Here is a 17910-nt window from a genome sequence, read left to right as displayed (position 1 = left end):
AAAGAAGAACCAGTACAATGATAGCCACAATTACAATCACTTTCTTTGTCATGCCTTCCCAAACAACAATGCATATAGTCAGGTGGCAGCCCTCAAACAAGATCAAGGCCTTGCAAATGATAAGAGTTGATGGTCTTGATGCCACAACAGGTTCCTTAAGTGAGCTGTTTGAACCATTCCTTTGAGCCCACCACTGTGTGTCCTGTCAGGTGCATTCTGCTGTTGAAAGGGTACTCATTGTGTCTGCAGCCAAAGCATCAATTGTACTAAAAATCAGGATGATATCTGCATTTAGAATGTTCAGATGGACACGCAGTGAAAATATGCAAGGTTTAAAACACTCCAGTAGTCAAACATTTCACAAATGGCCCTCATGCAAAATTGATGGCATCTCTCGACAGCACAGCACAAGTGGGGAAAAGGCGCATGTTGCAAGACTGCACCCACCGCAAAGAGAAAGAACCTGCCTAGGATGTCCAAGACCTGCAGTTTGCATGAGCAATGCAAAATATTCCTAACATTCCTAGGGTTCATCTTTTACCGCGCAAAAAGGGCAGCGAAAGAGAAAATTCAGATACCAGCTAGAAACGAAGGACACATTTTTCTTGCGCATATATGCCACAAAACAACCAACATGAGCAGCATTTATCAGCCTATTTTGCCAGATTTCTAGAAGTATAGCTACTGTTGAAGTAAAATATGATTGATTTAACTACATTATGCATTTTATGCAAGGAAGTGAACGCTTGCTATTTTTTTCCATTTGTGATTCTGACAAGTTTCTTTGAAACTTACAGTTGCACGACATCCTGAACTACACTTAATGAGGTGTGAATTACAATGTCAACATCAGTGCACTGTAATGTTTCGAGTGGCTCGTGAGCATTGATTAAAATAATTTCAATTTTCAACAAACACAATCACTCCAGTGCAAGTGGTGTTCGCATGGCTCACGAATACGCACGTCTTGGACAGTCTAGTCAGGTTATTTCAGCTTTGTGACGGGTACAGTCCTATTATTGTTGCGGGCGAGACAACAGAGACAGCCAGAAGTCAACGTCTTTATCGGAACCAGACCAAAAGAACAACGTTTTTGGTTGTTCTATGTGTCGGCACATGCCGACACTATGAGCCAATATGGGCACGCAAGGTCTATAGCGGCATTGCCATGCAGTTTCTGTTACACGAGCAACTAAGAGGTCAGCTTCTGTGCCTTGGGCCAAATGCTACTTAGAAACGACACATCTGAATGGTAAAAGAAATGCAACTGTCAAATTCCAAGAAGATGAAAAACAAGTTAGTGCAATGCAGCTGTGTGTACTGTATCTGATCACTCGTCTTTATCAACATCACTCACCTCATGGCGACACTAAAATCACTGTTTCTTTTTTTTTTCCCTTCCCACCATACAGCAGAAACTTTTCTTGCAAGTTTTTCAGCGATAGAAAAATTGCACTAAAAAGTGATGCGCGTGAGCTAAATTGCCATAATTAATAGTGCTTCAAATAGTTTTCCTGGTTTTTCAGCTTTGTATTGCTGTTTCCTAGATTCGGAAATACAGCAGTTGGCCAAACTGGAAAGTGCAAAAGCTAATTCTGCGCTTCTTATACAGTATCAGCTGCTAGCTAGGGGCACTTTCTGCACAAATCTGTGTCGTTATAATCCAGGCAGACCCCACTTAACTTGATCATAGGCTGCTGTCTGCCAATGCCAAACACGATCATTAATTAAGGTATTACATGTTTTGTCAGATTTGCAACAAATGTTAAAACAATTAAATGGCAGGCCACTGAAAGTGATGACATAATTGCATCATGAATAGTGTGGAAAGTATGCAGTCAACATAAAAAATACATCAGGCATGGTCAACCAAAACTTCTGATGCACCAAACAATTAAAACAAAAAGCAGTAAGGGGATAGCTTTAATTGTTAATGACTACAAACTTTCCAGTGTATGTAAAATCCAGTGAATAGGTTTGACAAGTTATTTGGTATTCTTCAAATCTGCAGCACATACACTAAAACACGAATCAGAGAAACATGAGACATAAAGCTTTTTTGACAGCCTGTGCTTTAGTGTGTGCACATCACATTCAAATAATACCAGGATGCATAAGCAAAGAGCCCACATTCCTCTCTCATAGATTGACAATAGCCATTACAATAATGGCAAAATGCTCTTTAACTGAGCTCACTTACCATCTGTAAGCATACCTTGCTCCAAGCACCAGCTGCATCCAAAGTACCCATTATACTGCTTCCTGTTTAGGATAGCTGCTCTTGCTGGGGGTCAACACAACAGACAACAACGTGCACTGCTGTCTGAACAGTTCTTCCAGTGTGCGACCACACTAGCTTTCCAACGCTGTTGATCTCTTCGACAAATTGCTTCAGGGAGAGCATTGAATACAACACACCTGAAGCTAGCACATTTTGCCACAGAGTTAAAACTGGAAGTTCATTAATCATCACTTGAATTGGCCATATGGAGTTTTTGCTCGTATCAAACACAGGTGCTCCATCTGTGTTCATGGTCAAAGTGATGGGCTCCATGTTATGTTCCTCTGCTTTCTAACACTGCGGTAGAGAATGCCATTCGTGATGTCAGCAAAAACACTTGACACATGAGGAGCAGATGCAATCTTCTGCAAATTAGAAAGCAAGGTACTGCCAACTGTTTTAGCAGTACCAGAAGCTGCTGCTAATATGAATATCAGAAAAAACTTGCAGTAATAATTAAATGTTGCAGCTTCTCACTGCTGCAAGAAGCACAATTGATGGTGTCTTCGTCTTTGGCATCATTGTATCTTCCCAGTTATTGATGACAGGGCTGGCAGTATAGATGGATCCTCAGTGCTTTTCTGTTTTTCCACAGCTCCTCATATCATATGTAGTGCATGGCACAACTTTCTCCCCAAACAGAGCATTTATTAAAATGAGAAGTCCTTGTAGTTGTGCCCACGTAAGACCGAATAACAACATATGCCAGTATGAGCAGCATAGCCTGTGCCCTTGTGTTTTCTGGTTGGAAGGTACTCCTCCGAGAGCTTGTGAAGTACATGTACTGCATGCTCACTTTCTTCAGCATATTCTCTGGTTCACTGTCTGCATCCCCTTGTGCCCTTCATCATCAACTTCCGAACCATCAGGTCACTCAAACGCAAAGACAGAACTGAATTCATCGCAACTGAAGTTCACTGTACATTCATGACGCAGTGCACTATTTATCACTTGCAGCTTGGTTAGTGTCTTCTACGTCCGCTGACATGTGCACTCGTGCTTGCACAGCATCCCCAATTTCTGAAGCAAAATTGGAGTTGATGTGCCTAAGATTATCAGCTTCATTCTCGCTCGATTAAACACTACTGACATTCGTTGAAGGGCTGTTCAGGTTTTCCAGGTTCATCTGAAAGAGCAAACAAATAAGAAATTTTATCTTCTAGGGATACCAACTACAAAACAAGTGTCACATTCACAAGAACATACATAGGGCATAGGAAGGCAACGGTGAGATTACCACTCTTGCGTAAAGCCAGTTCACTGATTAATATGTAGCGCAAAAAAGGACTGTGTTGCTCTCTATATATTAAATTGAATTATGGTGCGACAGTGTATGTGCCACGTGCTAACTTCATAATGGTGCAGGAAGGTGCAGGTTTACCAACTCTATCTCGGGTAATGAACAGGACCCTGATAAAATGCATCCCTAGGGAGGTCTGCTATTATTCTGCCATTAGCCACCTCCGGCTGTGTCCTTTTGCAAATACCCTGCCTTGTACATAGAAACAGCGTTGACACAAGGACGTAGGTCAGCTTAGGTACCACTATAGAGGGAACATGCACGGCGTGTGGCTGTTGTTCTGTAAAGTGCCATCTGCTGGCACCCGCTCGGCACAGGCACAGAGTGCGGCTGAGGCAGTACGCTCCATGCATTGTCTGCAATTACACCGCCCAGTGCTTGGTAGTAGCAGACGACACACGGAGCACAGAGCGCCAGTGGCTTTCTGCACCAAGCGGGTGCCAGGCACCAGCAGATGGCACCTCATGGAGCATTGGTCACGTGCTCGATTGTTCCCTCTTACAATGGTAGATCCTGTACGTTGCATTGTTCCAGGCTAAGATCGTTGCTGTTACACGTGAATGATTCAATTAATTTTATGGCACGTCCTTCCAAAATAAATCGCGCTACCATAAACCCTCCAAGATGCGTTACCAAAAAGCCCACATTGCAACCCTCGTGATCCTTGGTTGCAAGCAACGTTGGTTGTAACTGCACTCCGAAGAAACGTGCGCGTCACGATCGAGTGCTAGCACGAAACAATTCCCGCTTTCTCCGCGTCGTGACACATCGATGCGCGAGGCAGCACTCAAGACTATGCGTTTCTTGGCTCAGGAAGCACACTGGCGGCTTGGACACGTCATAGTTTGCACCTCACGCAGTAAGACTTGTAGCTGCTTTTTGTTATTCGCAGTATGAAATACTGAAACTTACAATAATGACACGTACCTGACTTGCAGCAGTGGATGACCTTGGTCTTTTCAGCATGTACTCTCGAGTTTGCTGTGGCACTTGAACGTTCGAGTCCGGCTGCAGGTACTGCCTATAATGCTTCCTCTGATTTTGGACATTGCGACGTTCGAAGCCAAAATTTTTCACTGGGGCGAACACTGCGGGGCAGTCCAATGTGACTATACAGGACTATATTAATATAAAGGTGTAAGCAATACCTAGTCGCGATCACGTCAACTGCAAGCTTTTAGTAAGCTTTAGTAAGCTTCGCTTCGCCTCGCGTTAGTGATCAGAATCACGGTATTACTGACGACATCACACAATGCTAGGCCAATGTCAAATTATAACGGGTTAGATTATAAAGGTTATTATGTCACTAAAAATGCGAAAAAAATGTTCTAATTTATTTGTTTGGCGTGATTACAGCCAAATGCCTCATACGCAAGGATGTTATTGTACATCGGTTGCCGTGAAAGCTTGTAAAGTTGCGGAAAGCCGTGAAAGCATTCAGAAAAATGACGAACTGATAAGTTGTTCATTTTAAATAACCTTATAAATAAAGGATTTAGAAAACTGACATGGAGTGCAGAGGCATACATATCAAGAAACAAGGAATGCATGCATATACCATTGATTGATTTATTGATTGATTAAATGTTTTTGCTTATGGGATGGCGAAAGGGAAAATGTGCTTTGTGTTTCTGTTTCTTCGCAAGTTTTATTTTGCTAGCACAAGATGCGATATAAACAAGCTAGAGAAACACAACAGCGGAGAAGATGGTTTTCGGATATTGCAATAGAGAGAGATACTATATCTTAATTTTACTCATGCTTGCTCATTAATTAAGAAGCACACACACATGCCAGACAAGAAAATGGCTAGATGAATTTTTGTGCCATGTGAACTGATCCTACCATAGAGTCAACCATGATCGATGTCATTGCATATTTAGTGGCAATGCTACCATAATTTCGTGTGGCGCACATTCTAGAAGTGGCACGCACAATCTACACGTTAAGTAAACCATGTCGTACCTATGCTATATTTACTCGGCAAGGATCTGAGTAGCGTTGCAGAAGTCGTGGGCAGCTTTTTTCGTTGCGGGGTGCTCTTTTCGTCGCAACAATAGACTGGATTTTTTTACAAGTACTGCTCCAAGAGGGCATATATGTAAATGGCAAATAGAGGCCTTAGGAGAACACTTGACATTATATAAAGCAGGCAGCACAGCATCTCTAGGGCACCCAAGGGGCAGCGGGGGGATCAAAGTTGGAAGCAAGTAGGTCCATGAGTAGGGGCCTCGGCGAGCCCCAACCCATGGACCAGTCTGGATTGTGGTTTTGGTGTCCCCATTGCCGCTTCCGTGTTCTTGAGGCGTGTGGTGTCGCGGCAACTGCACTCCAATATAATAAGAAATAATGGTACGTTAATTGTTACAACTAGTAAATAAAAAACTATTAAAGAAATATCCAGCCACCACTAACTTGCTATGCTGAGTTCTGCCCCACCGCGGCCAGTTAATCCCCGCTATAATGCTCTGCTTCGGTTGTGATTCTGGTTGTTGAGAAACCTTGTGCTTATGATCTGTATTTCAGCGCCCAATGTGTCACATGCAGCTTCGGTGCAATTACAATTAAGCTTGTAATTCCTCTTCATTTATTACTTGGGCAGAAATGTGCAGTCTTTTGTTAATTAGTTTGTATGCATGATCACCGTTTCTAAATAGAAACAAGCTGTTTAAGGTTTCCTTGTTTCGGCGGTGTCATTTTGCATAATAATATCCATGTGCATATATGTAATTGATCAGCTCCTACGTTAACGATGCGTGTGCTGCATTGCTGCGGCATGAAAAGCATGTTTTTTTTTTTTTTCTGTAAGCCGCATTGGCCGCGCGCTCTTGGCCTTCGTGTATATATATATATTATCCAGGCTAATAGACGCGGTCAGCTGCTTGACAATGCATGACAGAGCGATAAACCTAACGTGCATGCCCAGGCAGAGAAGTTACAACGCAAACGCTCACTTCCAAAACTCTTTTTGATTACTGCAGGGCCACGATTTTGTAGCGATGCCTTCCGCTCGATCATATGCCCCTCTTATCATCCACCGCTCATGGCCGGCTAGGCCGGTATTTGGTAGCGATGCCTTTAATGTAATAATGTCTTTACGCGCTTATCGTGCTTTTTCAGTGGACGGAGCGACGGTCCGCTCGCATTATCAACGGGATCAGCCGGCCGTGAGCGGTGGATGATAAGAATAGAGTAGAATAAGTCATAATGCCTTGATACAAAATCGCGGCCCTGATCGCTTTGATAACGCGGGCGGGGCGTCGCTCTGACCCCTGACAAAGCGCGAAAAGTGCAAAAAGGAATATCATCGGAGACGGAATCGCTACAAAATCGCGGCCCGCGCGCATGTGCATCTGTGTCTGTGTTGTGCGAGTTTGCGTGCGCTGAAAATTTTTTTATTGCGCTCAGAGAAATCTGATCATGCCACTCTACATGACGCGGTGGGCAAAATGAATGAACGCCAACAATCGTGTTCATTGACCACGTATACAAAACACACAAACGATCGATGTCGAATTCATAATTACTCTCATGAGTTGGGATGTCATTTTAAGAATGCTTAAGCCTGATGCAGTTCTCAACATTTCTTATCTGTACAACTGTACAACTTTGTACCTTCCACCCATGGAGGAAGGAAACAACTTGAAAAAAAAAAGGTTTTTTTTATCTTCCTCCATGCTTCCACCCACTACTGTTGTACGGCATTGCTTTAGTAGTATTTTTCTTTTCTGTTTTGGTTTGGTTTGGGTGATGCAGTGGTGGCAGTCGAAGTCGCATGCCAATCCGCATCCATAGAATCCACGGCCATAGCCACAGCTGTCATCTAAGCGAGAACGACTGCGTTGCACTGTGTTAAGCTCGAGATGCTTGTATTCGTTGAATATGAAGTGGACATGACCACTGCGGTTGTCAGGCACACCGCAGTGCAAAACTTTAACCCAGAGAATGTCGTGGATTTCGATCCAATTGTCCTCTACGACGTGTGGTGGAACGGCGATGCGACAGAGTGCTGCACATGGCTGGTAAGTTCTACTCATTCGTTAATAAGCACACCTTAAATGTTTATACGACTAACATTTCGAACGATTTAATCTTCACCGGCATGTGCTTTGTCCCGCTCATTGTGCAGTAAGCAAATGTCCGGCGCAATCTCGTAGCGTGACTTTGGGGTTTAGGCCTGGCTGCTCGAGACGTATCTCTCCTTTGATTAGAGTCTCGGGCAGTCTGCGATATGTCTGGAAGGGTCGGCGTTATGAAATGGGGAGGGGGTGCAGCACGCACTGCCGCGGACGCTCAAGGTAGACACTGCTTCGCAGGAGGGGCCATCGGCGCAAATGTGTGCTTTTGGCAGTTAGCAGCAGAATTTTGGTTTTGGACACATAATTTTGGGCGTAAATGTTAAGCGGCTCCATATTTAGTCTGATGGAAAACATATGCCACATGAGAACCTGTCTGCTGCATGAACGGGTATCTGTCGTGTAGTGGACGTGGGAGCCACGCTTGCAAATGCTTTGCATTCATGAAAGGATGAAACGAGAGTAATGCCAGGGGGAGACCAGAGGAACTGATATTCTGGCCTGATTTGTTATTATGACACTTGAATGTTTATCACCTAACATTGCTGCCTGTCGGCAGTGTCAGCTTTGTAATGCCTTGTTAAATGCAATGCAGAAACTGAAGAAATGGTGCTGCACACGTCGAAAAGGCTCAGAAATCTGTCCTTAGAAAAGGGCAAGAGCACCAAAGGTATGGCAACTGAAAGTTGACAAGATTTTAGATTTATATGTTGTTACTGATTTGTGTCATGTGGCTGTGCTTTATATAAAAAAAATGGCGCTACATGCTAGTATTTTTTACCCAAGCCCAAACCGCATGCGAGCGATTTTGTGCGCGACGGCGACGAGCGACGGAACAAGCCGTCGCGCAAACTGATCACTCGTTCTTGTCGCTTGATCGCTTGGTTCTGGTAATCTACAACTCGTCGCCGGAACGACTTTCTATGAGCGACTAGCCAATAGCGCGAAGCCAGAACAGGATGTACATCAGTCAAGTACAACCGATTGTCGCACGGAACAAGCGAATGACTCAATTTTGATACGCACAAAGATAAGAACCTAGTGCAAGACCTTAAGAAATATTTATGGTGCTCTTTACAGTAAAACATATCAAGTTAAACTAATAGAGCATGCGTCACACCAGTTACGGCGCGTATTTGCTGCCCTCATACCAGCAACACCGGGGAAACAGCGCTCAAAGTCATCGCTCGCGTGTGGTACGACTTGTAGGCGACGAGCGAATGCGACAGCCATCTCCGTCACGTCACTTGTCGCTGTTGCGTGCAAGATCGCGTGCATGCGGTTTATACTTAAGGCTTGTTGAAGGCCTTACAAGAGCATTGCATCTTTTTGCAAAGGAAGTGAGCTCTGCAGTGGACACAATGTAGTGCATATTTGTGCATGAAGACATTTGTGTGTGGCTTTCTATGACTTCAAATTGCACTTCCATGTCTGTGTTCATCTTATTGTGTAATTTTTACAGGAATTATAACTGCCATGGCCTCTATGGCACCTTTGTCACAGGAGCATGGTAAGAGTACATTTTTTGTACAGCACTGTTCAGTTTCAAGCACCAATTTTTTCTAGTTGTGCAGTACTTCACACTCACTGATATTCGTCCACGCTCAGCAGTGCTTACTCACCGCCACTACCTTACAAATGGACCTTTTTCCAGTAAGCGACCCCTCTAGCGGCCGTCACTTCAACTAAATTTGACGGGCAACACACACACGCTCCCACCGCTTCTCGCCTCTACGCAAAGCATGGTAGCGTTTGACCAAGCAGTCTCTTGCGACGGCTGTCCCTGCTTTTTTTTTCTTCTGTCGCTTGTGTTGCTGAAGCAGCTTCTCATTGTCCTGCTCTAGCGCGCATGTATTTGCTCACATGTAGCAATAACACATTTTACATTTACTGATGCAATGGCAGCATGCTGATGCGATGTGCAGGCCATTTGTAACCAAGATTTGAGAGATGCGCCGGCTTTTGTTCTTCAGCAGCTTGGTCAGTACTTTGACTCAACTGGCGAAGGCATGTGTGAGCGTGAAACGCGCCGTGGCAGGACTTTCTTCAGGATAAACTCGACCGTCGTTTTGAGTGGCTCGACTTGAAGGAGGCGGTCAACAGACGCATGCACGTGCGTACGAGCTTGCCCTCAAGAGCGGGCATGCAAGCAGCTCACCATGATGAACAAACAACATGCAAAACTTCTGCACACATACTGCGAGTGCACTGCAGGGCAAGTGTTGTTTTATATCGAGATATGTATCGTATATGGCATGGTACTGGGGACTAAGTGAACGCAACACAGTACGGGGGGGTAAGCAGAATGTAAGTGGACGCAACACGTTGTTTTGTCAGGTGCATAAAGCTTCATTTGCCTGCAAAAAGTAAGACTCGCGAGTTTTGCATAATGCGGCACCACGCGTGTGTCGCTTTGGCCTCGAACGATGCATTCTGATCGGCTGTGTGGCGAGATTCTTCTTTTCGTTTGGCCCCATGTAACCGTACAGCTATTTCCGCTTGCATGCGGTAGCACATTCTTAAGCCAATGGTAAAATCCGTGCGGTATACATACCCGTAGATTAAAACATCGCCGTGACTTCCGAGTCGGTCGTAAGGCGAGAAGTCCAATAATCACAGCGCCAGCATCATGCTGTTACCAGAACGCAGGCTTACCTCACTCAGCAAGAATTGCGTGATAACTCACTGATAACATGGGGTATTTTTTTTTAATTTGACCGTGCGCTCCACTTCAGTACAATGTTCACCATTCCACGCCGGTTTGTGCAATCGACGGTACAGAAAGTGCCTGCATGAGTTTTGTCGCAAACGCTGCGCCTATCGCTCGAGCGTTAGTTCACAGAGTCTTTTCATCGACAAAAGTGCTTGCAGTCTTTCCCACAAACAGCTAAGTGTTTCCTTTAACCAATATTCTTGCCCAGAACACGAGAAAAATTATTGATCAGCAACTCAAGCTCAGGAAATTGCCGCGGATCATGCAAGGGTTCACGCACTCACTTCGCACACCTGCCCTGTGATAATGGCGGCGCGGCATGTAATGCAGCTGGGGCATGCCCATGTGCATAGCTGAATTGGAAAAAGGTCCATTCATTTGAGCCTATAGGCACTCATCATCATAGATTTGCAACCGTTTGCACTTTTTCACATTTGCTCTTATGATGTCACTGACGCCTACTCATGCTAACATTGATTCATGCCCGGTCATGTCAGAAATTTCACGAGATCGAAGCCGGTTGTATATTTCACTTTTTTTTCTTGACCAAATAGATATGGTGGGCACGCCATTCAAAAGCATGCAACTGAATTTTGTTTTTAACAGAACCTAACAGTTTACCAGAAAAAGCTACCAAAGACCAACTGGTGAAGGCTACATTTTCATGCGGAGTGCTTTTTCTCAAATTTGAAAGTATCTGTGAAGCAACATAAACGAAACATGGACACGTAACTATTATTACATAGTATATACAAACATAAAGGATATAAGTCGTATGGTTTCCCTTTTTAAGAGAAAAAATGCCTTCTAAAAATTTGAGAAATGCTACATTTTACAATATTGTACAACCGATTTCACCTTTCATTTTTCAGTGCATGAAATTTTGCCGAATTTGTGCCTGTGCGTGTAGAACTAGAAGGAAAATAGTATGCAATAACCATTTGATGGCAAATGAGTGACTACGGCTTAAGCGGTCAGGCATGGGGTTCAATGGGGGCTGGGTGGGGGAATCTTCGCGACTACATTTAAACTGCAATTACACATTAAGCGGGTACGTATTAATGAGGTTTGACTGTACCCGAGTTCCTTGAGTGTAGGCAGAAATAATTACCTATGTATTATTGCAGCGTCATTGTACAGGTCATGTTTGCAAGGTACCAGTGTGTGGTATGTCCCACACAATGTTCCTGACAGACATTTTTGGTTTATATACCCCGGCAATGTGTAATGGTTACATTATGCTCTTTCGATAGCATGGGACTCCTATATTGCTTTTGAAGTCTTAAATCCTTACCTTTTATGAGACCTGGCAATTCAAGGGAAAAGTTGTACATTTTCTTTTGTAGCTGACATGGACATATTCACTGGAGAGGCCATCGATGTTGTCATCGGATCCTCAAGAGATGACGGAAAGGTAACTTTAAAAGTCATAGAACTGTTTTTTAAGGATCGATGTTACATTTACGTTCTGAAAGGGCTCGTACATTTCAGAGTGGGGAAAGAAACTGAACTATGTCCCTTTTGTTTTTCCGTTATGGATGTAAGTAGCTGTGTATGATCCACGAACTAGATTTATGGCCGAGTACCATATTTATTCAAATCTAGGCCGGTCTCACTCCTAAGCCAGCACCTGAAGGTCTGAAGCCGGTGAAAAAAGTGTTTTTCTTGAATGTAAGCCGGACAAGTTAGGGCAACAGACATAAAACGCGAACAGCATTTATTAGTCACGACCCGTCCCAGCCCATGCAGTGTTGTTGTTGCTGCTAGCCTTGTTGCTTACCTTCTTATCGTTGTCAGCATAAAAGAGCAGACAATTTTTGGTGCCATTTAGTGCACTTTAGATGCTGCACTCCTTGAAAGCATGCAATCAAGCTTCATGGTGTGTCCCATGCTGCAGTGACCCAGCTCGCCACTTGTGTTAGTTATGTGCATTTAGTACAACCTGTTGCTGTTAGCTTATACGCTTTATCACTCGGCCAGATCGCGAAGTATTTCCGCAGGCAATCCATCCTCAAAATGCTTGTTGATACAGACGTCAAGTGGCTGAGGCTGGTCCATCATGCCACCTGGTATAATAGCGATGTCCATTCAAGCTTGGGAGAGCACAGCCTTCATGCTGTCAGTAAGGTGCCCACAGTACATATCAAGGACAAGGAGACAGTTCTTGGGTGACGTTGCCATGTGATCCTAATCCACTAGTCAAACGTGGCACTCGTCATTCGCCTGTTCGCATTTGCCTGTGTGGCAGCATTTCTGGGAAAGGCTTCTTAAGCCGGCAGTGGCTTCTTCTTATAAATTATGTATGCAGGCAGCTTATGTCAATCAGCTGTGCCATGCAGCATCATGATCGCATGTTGCTTTCCGCAAGTGGCCGAGCACATGACGCCCCTTTGGTGCTGTTGTCATTGGCTTGCTACACCACAGACATACCAAAATAAATGAAAAGGGGTCAGTTTACAGCACTCTACTGCAGCCACTTTTGATTGGCTGGAGTGGCCAAGTAGAAAATCTGACCCTGGTAATATGCTTGCTCTGGTATTTTTGTCTCACATAAATGTTTTAGTTGTGTTTATTGTTGCTTAACACTATTGCCACAATTTCCTGTGTAGAACAGTGTCCCATGAAAGCACAACTATGCTTGCTCTCAATGCATACAAATGTACGAGAAGTGTTTGCAGATCATCTGCATTTGCTGGTGGTAGTAAAATTAAGAGTGTGCAGAAATGACAGCAGTGGGATAGTGGGCATGAAGAAACAGTTCTGTGCGAGACTAGCTTGATGGCTCCTCTAACTAAGCCGCCATAAAGCGATCTCGGTGCTTGTGGAGATGGCCATTTTCGCTGCGTCTTCCAAGCCCATAAAAAAATTGCTGCCACACAGAAGAAATAACTATATAAAATGAAATTGTACTTCTACTATAAGTTAGATGGTGCACTGCGCTCGTAGTGACGCAGGTCTCCAAAACAGCGCGAGAAAACATAATTGGTGGACTAATCCTTTAATTATGGTAATGTCACTTGTGTGATGAAATCTAGGGTTTGACGAAAACTTGTCTGGCGAGGAAAGAACATGGCTGAATAAACGTACACTCGCCAACTGAAGAACACAAAAACAACAGATTGACGTTTTGGCACCCACTACGGGTGCCTTGTTCACAATGAACGAATGCATGGTGATCTTTATTATATATGCGTTGGAAGACGTAAGGCCCTTGCGTACAACTCAGGGAGGGGGCCCCGTGTCCGGTTTATTGTGTTAGTCGTAGATTGTAGTATGCAAAATGATTCAAGAAGCTATCGGGATAATTTCTTCTCTCTTTTGATGATGAAAGCCGAATGCCAGTTAATACTGTGACCAGTCTTCTCATGATGCTCTGCTAGGGCGCTGGAAACCGTGTGTCCTTTGGCTACATCATTGCGGTGCTGCTGTAGCCTTCTTTTAAAGTTTCCCGTCTCGCCTACGTAGCACGCCTGGTAGTCCTGGCATGGAATTTTGTAGATGATGCCGGGATATTTTTCTTTTTCGAGGCAGTCTTTGACTCGGACGAGTTGTTGTTTTAGCTTGCTTGAAGGGACATGGCAGATTTGTACATCATAATCTTTGAAAATTCTTGACATTGACTCGTTCACGCTTCGTGCATAGGGGAGAGCCGCCCGTTTCCTTGTTCTCATCGGCCTGATGGGGGTTCAGCGGCACGCTTTTCTTCAGTCTTTATAAACTGGCTAGGGTAGCCATTGCTGACCAAATCCTGCGTTACTCTCTTCAACTCAGCTCTGCGTGCGTCAGTAGTCGAGCACGATCGGAATGCACGGGTGAACAGTGTAGAGGCAACAGATCGTTTGTGTCCAACGGGATGGGCCGAATAAAAGTGCAGATATTTCCCTGTGTGCGTAGGCTTCTGATAAATGCTTGTTGAAAGGCCGGATGCAGTACGCATGACTTCAACGTCAAGTAAAGCCAGGCGACCATTAACTTCTTTTTCAACGGTGAATTCTATTGTGCTTTGGAAAGCCCTCGAAGGTAAAGCCCTCACGACATTCCAGCCCGCTCCAAAATTGTTCCTGCGGTATGTCGACGATTGTTTTTCCATTATCTGCCGCAAAGACGTCGTACCTTTTCTGCAGCACTTGAACTCTTTCCAAAGCACAATAGAATTCACCGTTGAAGAAGAAGTTAATGGTCGCCTGGCTTTCCTTGACGTTGAAGTCATGCGTACTGCATCCGGCCTTTCAACAAGCGTTTATCGGAAGCCTATGCACACAGGGAAATATCTGCACTTTGATTCGGCCCATCCCGTTAGACACAAACGATCTGTTGCCTCTACACTGTTCACCCGTGCATTCCGATTGTGCTCGACTACTGATGCACGCAGAGCTGAGTTGAAGAGAGTGGCGCAGGATTTGGTCAGTAATGGCTACCATGGCCAGTTTATAAAGACTGAAGAAAAGCGTGTCATCAGGCCGATGAGAACAAGGAAACGGGCGGCTCTCCCCTATGCATGAGGCATGAGCGAGTCAATGTCAAGAATTTTCAAAGATTATGATGGACAAATCTGCCACATCCCTTCAAGCAAGCTAAAACAACAACTCGTCCTAGTCAAAGACTGCCTCGAAAAAGAAAAATATCCCGGCATCGTCTATAAAATTCCTTGCAAGGACTGCCAGGCAGGCGTGCTACGTGTGTTTTTCAGTTGGCGAGTGTACGTTTATGCAGCCATGTCACGTGTGTGAAGGTTTTTTTTTCTGTATGTGTACATTAATGTTGATGGCATAATTATGTAATCATGCAGTCCTTGGAACGCAATGCTTGTGCACATTTCTATATTGCATCTAGTGACCGCACAGATCAACCTGAAAATAAAGAGTGGTCCTACAGACAACACATGTATTTGAAATTCGGCTACCCAATGTCAAGGTAGATGTTAGTGAGTTCATCGAGCTATAGATAGCAGTGAATATTCTTGCAGATCATTGTCAATTTAACAAATTCAGCGATTGCTATTTATGCTTGGGAGATTTTTATGTGGGATTGTCTAAAAGATTTTTTAAATTTTACTGTATAATTTCGTTCTGCTCATGCAGGTGAGCCCACTACAACTAATAAATGGCCAGAATGCCAGAAAACAGTAGAGTTGAGAAAATGCATAGTGTATATCGTCCAGTATAAAACCTGTTAGCTACAAGCTATGTATGTGTTATTATATATTGCAGGTGTATGCTGGATGCGGGCAATGAATAGAAAAGGCTGCTTGGGGGACATTGTTGCGGTCTACGTCTGACTATGTTCTGCCGTATGGCGTCCACAACGTATTGGATGCCAGATGAGCTTAAGAACAGAAGCGTGACCGAGACTTTGTCCAACAAGTCGCGATCCAAGGGAAGGACTGAGGCCAGACCAGCCGTGACACCACAAAAGTTGTCATCCTTGAAAAGTATATGAACATACTGTTCTAATGAACTGATCTACTCATGTATAGATGGCACATGCAAATAGCCACAGTAAAAGCGAAGCTAGTGCTAAAGCACTGTGTTGCGATCATCTGCTACTGAAATATTTCATGTTAAAACTGTAGAAAGAATTTGAGGCATGTGAGTTAACATGAAAAAAGTAATCTGCAGTTTGGTTATTGAAAATGCAGCTTTGCAAAAATATTTCATTGAACCGTGGGCATATTGTTGGGAACTTGCACTGTGCATGCTGGAAATTATTGTTTAGATGCTTTCATTAATTTTGTACTCGTGATTGCTTTTCTTGCGCAGGCCTCCTCCGGATCTTCATGGGCAACCGTGTCATGCCGGAAGACGAGAAAAAAAAAGATTGAAAGAAGTGCGCAGGCAATTGGTGCAGAAACTCGCTGACGCGCAAAGAAGGTAGTGCTACTGGTACTGATTGCTACGGGGCTTGTCCCAAAAGTTTGTGCACTGAGCCAGCAAAAACGCGGCAGAGAATGTAGTGACATGAACTGCTCAAACTTCTGGGACAGACTTTGTATATTTACCTTACCAGCTTAGCACTTCTACCTTTCTTTGTGGAGTTAGTGCTTACCGTATTTACTAAAAAATAGGTCCAACATGAGTATAGGTCGACCACTATATATTGAATTAGTTGAGAAATTTAGAAAATTTTAGTTTGAATTAAGTCAGCCAATATCTTTCTTTAGCAGTAGTAGTGTAAACTTAAATTATTTCTCTTAAGGGTCTTGGGTGGTGGGTGGGTGCCTCAGTTTAGAGCTCCATTGGTCTCTGCAGCTTGCTGGGCTTGATCGAGAAGAGCTCTCTGGCTCTCTAGATTTTCGCTAGCAAGCCAAACGTCCCGCTGCCTGTTGCTTGGAATTTGCGCCGTTAGGGGGTGAATTTAGAATTTGGAAGTCGTTGCTTACATATCCACATTACAGGACGAGACTTGGCCCACCAAGGGAAGTGGCAGGGTGTATGCATCTTGTGAAGTATTTGGATGTATGGATATGCGTGGAGGACCACACAAATAGCGAAGGAACGAAAAAGATTAGGTCTATCTTAAAGAGACGGGAAGAGTGTGGATCAGAGAGCAAATGGCGATAGCCGATATTCTTGTTAACATTAAGAGGGGAAATGGAACTGGGCAGGCCATGTAATGCGTAGGATGGATAACCGGTGGATCATTGGTTACAAAATGGATACCAAGAAAGGGAAGCGCAGTCGAGGATGGCAGAAAACTAGGTGGGGGGATGAAGTTAGGAAATTTGCAGGCGCAAGTTGGAATCTGCTAGCGCAGGACAGGGGTAATGGAGATCGCAGGGAGAGGCCTTCGTCCTGCAGTGGACATAAGTATAGGTTGATGATGATGTGTGTTTGTAAGAAGAGCCAGTACCTGGCCTGTTTCCCTGTACGGTCTGGGTGTAGGTGGCTGTATTTTTGTCTCTTTGGTCTCCGAGGATGTCGTGCTGGTGGATCAGGGGTATTCCAGTAAAACACGTTGTGGGGCTAGTTGGTGCATAGCTTTCAAAAGATGAAGCGCCAACAGTGACAGCACATTAGGAAGGAACAAAGACAGGACAGGCGCTACTTGCAACTGTTTATTGTGGTCAAAGGTGGTTGAATATATAGCCATGGGGAGAGGGGGGGACGAAAAAGGCGGAACACTGATTGTATGAATGCGCACGCGTGAGAACACTGAAGATGTGCATGAAGGAAATGGCGGATCTAAAACTTATCTAAAAACACACTTTCATTTGTGTATATATTCAGAGACGGGGAGCTGACACATGTTTCCCCTCTCTTCCTAATCTGGTTGGCCTCCAACAATTCACGTGCCACAGTCTTTACTTTTAAACAAGATTGTAGTATCTTGAAGCCTTGCTTCACATGCTTGTTTATTTTCATTGCCGCAGGCCTTGCAATGAAGAGGCAAGTTTGAGCCATAACCATATTTCAATGAAAGCTTATGCTCCCGCAGGCGATCATTAATACATCGGCCAGTTTGGCCGACGTACTCTTTCCCACACTTCAGCGGTATACGGTATACAACTCCTTCCTCACACTTCACAAAAGGATTCGTATGT

At 44.2% G+C, this 17910-nt stretch overlaps 1 protein-coding gene across 3 annotated transcripts in view; it reads left to right on the top strand.

Moving 5' to 3' along the window:
• The window catches only part of LOC125942617 (uncharacterized), an 18255-nt gene extending 610 nt beyond the window's left edge, over positions 1-17645 (top strand). Inside the window, exons 1-6 of one of the 3 annotated variants that reach the window (XR_007465264.1) lie at positions 5569-7603; positions 8253-8327; positions 9120-9167; positions 11717-11784; positions 15581-15801; positions 16130-17645. Coding sequence is in view for 2 of the 3 variants with exons in the window: in XM_049660819.1 (XP_049516776.1) it covers positions 8253-8327; positions 9120-9167; positions 11717-11928 (335 nt within the window). In the remaining variant the exon portion in view is untranslated. Of the gene's footprint in view, positions 1-5568; positions 7604-8252; positions 8328-9119; positions 9168-11716; positions 13349-15580; positions 15802-16129 lie in introns of those variants that run through there. The other 2 variants (XM_049660820.1, XM_049660819.1) reach the window with 2 other exon arrangements.
• The last annotated feature ends 265 nt before the right edge of the window (positions 17646-17910 follow it).

Source organism: Dermacentor silvarum, chromosome 1 (assembly GCF_013339745.2).
Source record: "Dermacentor silvarum isolate Dsil-2018 chromosome 1, BIME_Dsil_1.4, whole genome shotgun sequence".
Lineage (NCBI taxonomy): Eukaryota > Metazoa > Arthropoda > Arachnida > Ixodida > Ixodidae > Dermacentor > Dermacentor silvarum.
The sequence above is the reverse complement of the archived record's forward strand: the minus strand, read 5'-3'. Positions and strand labels throughout refer to the sequence as shown.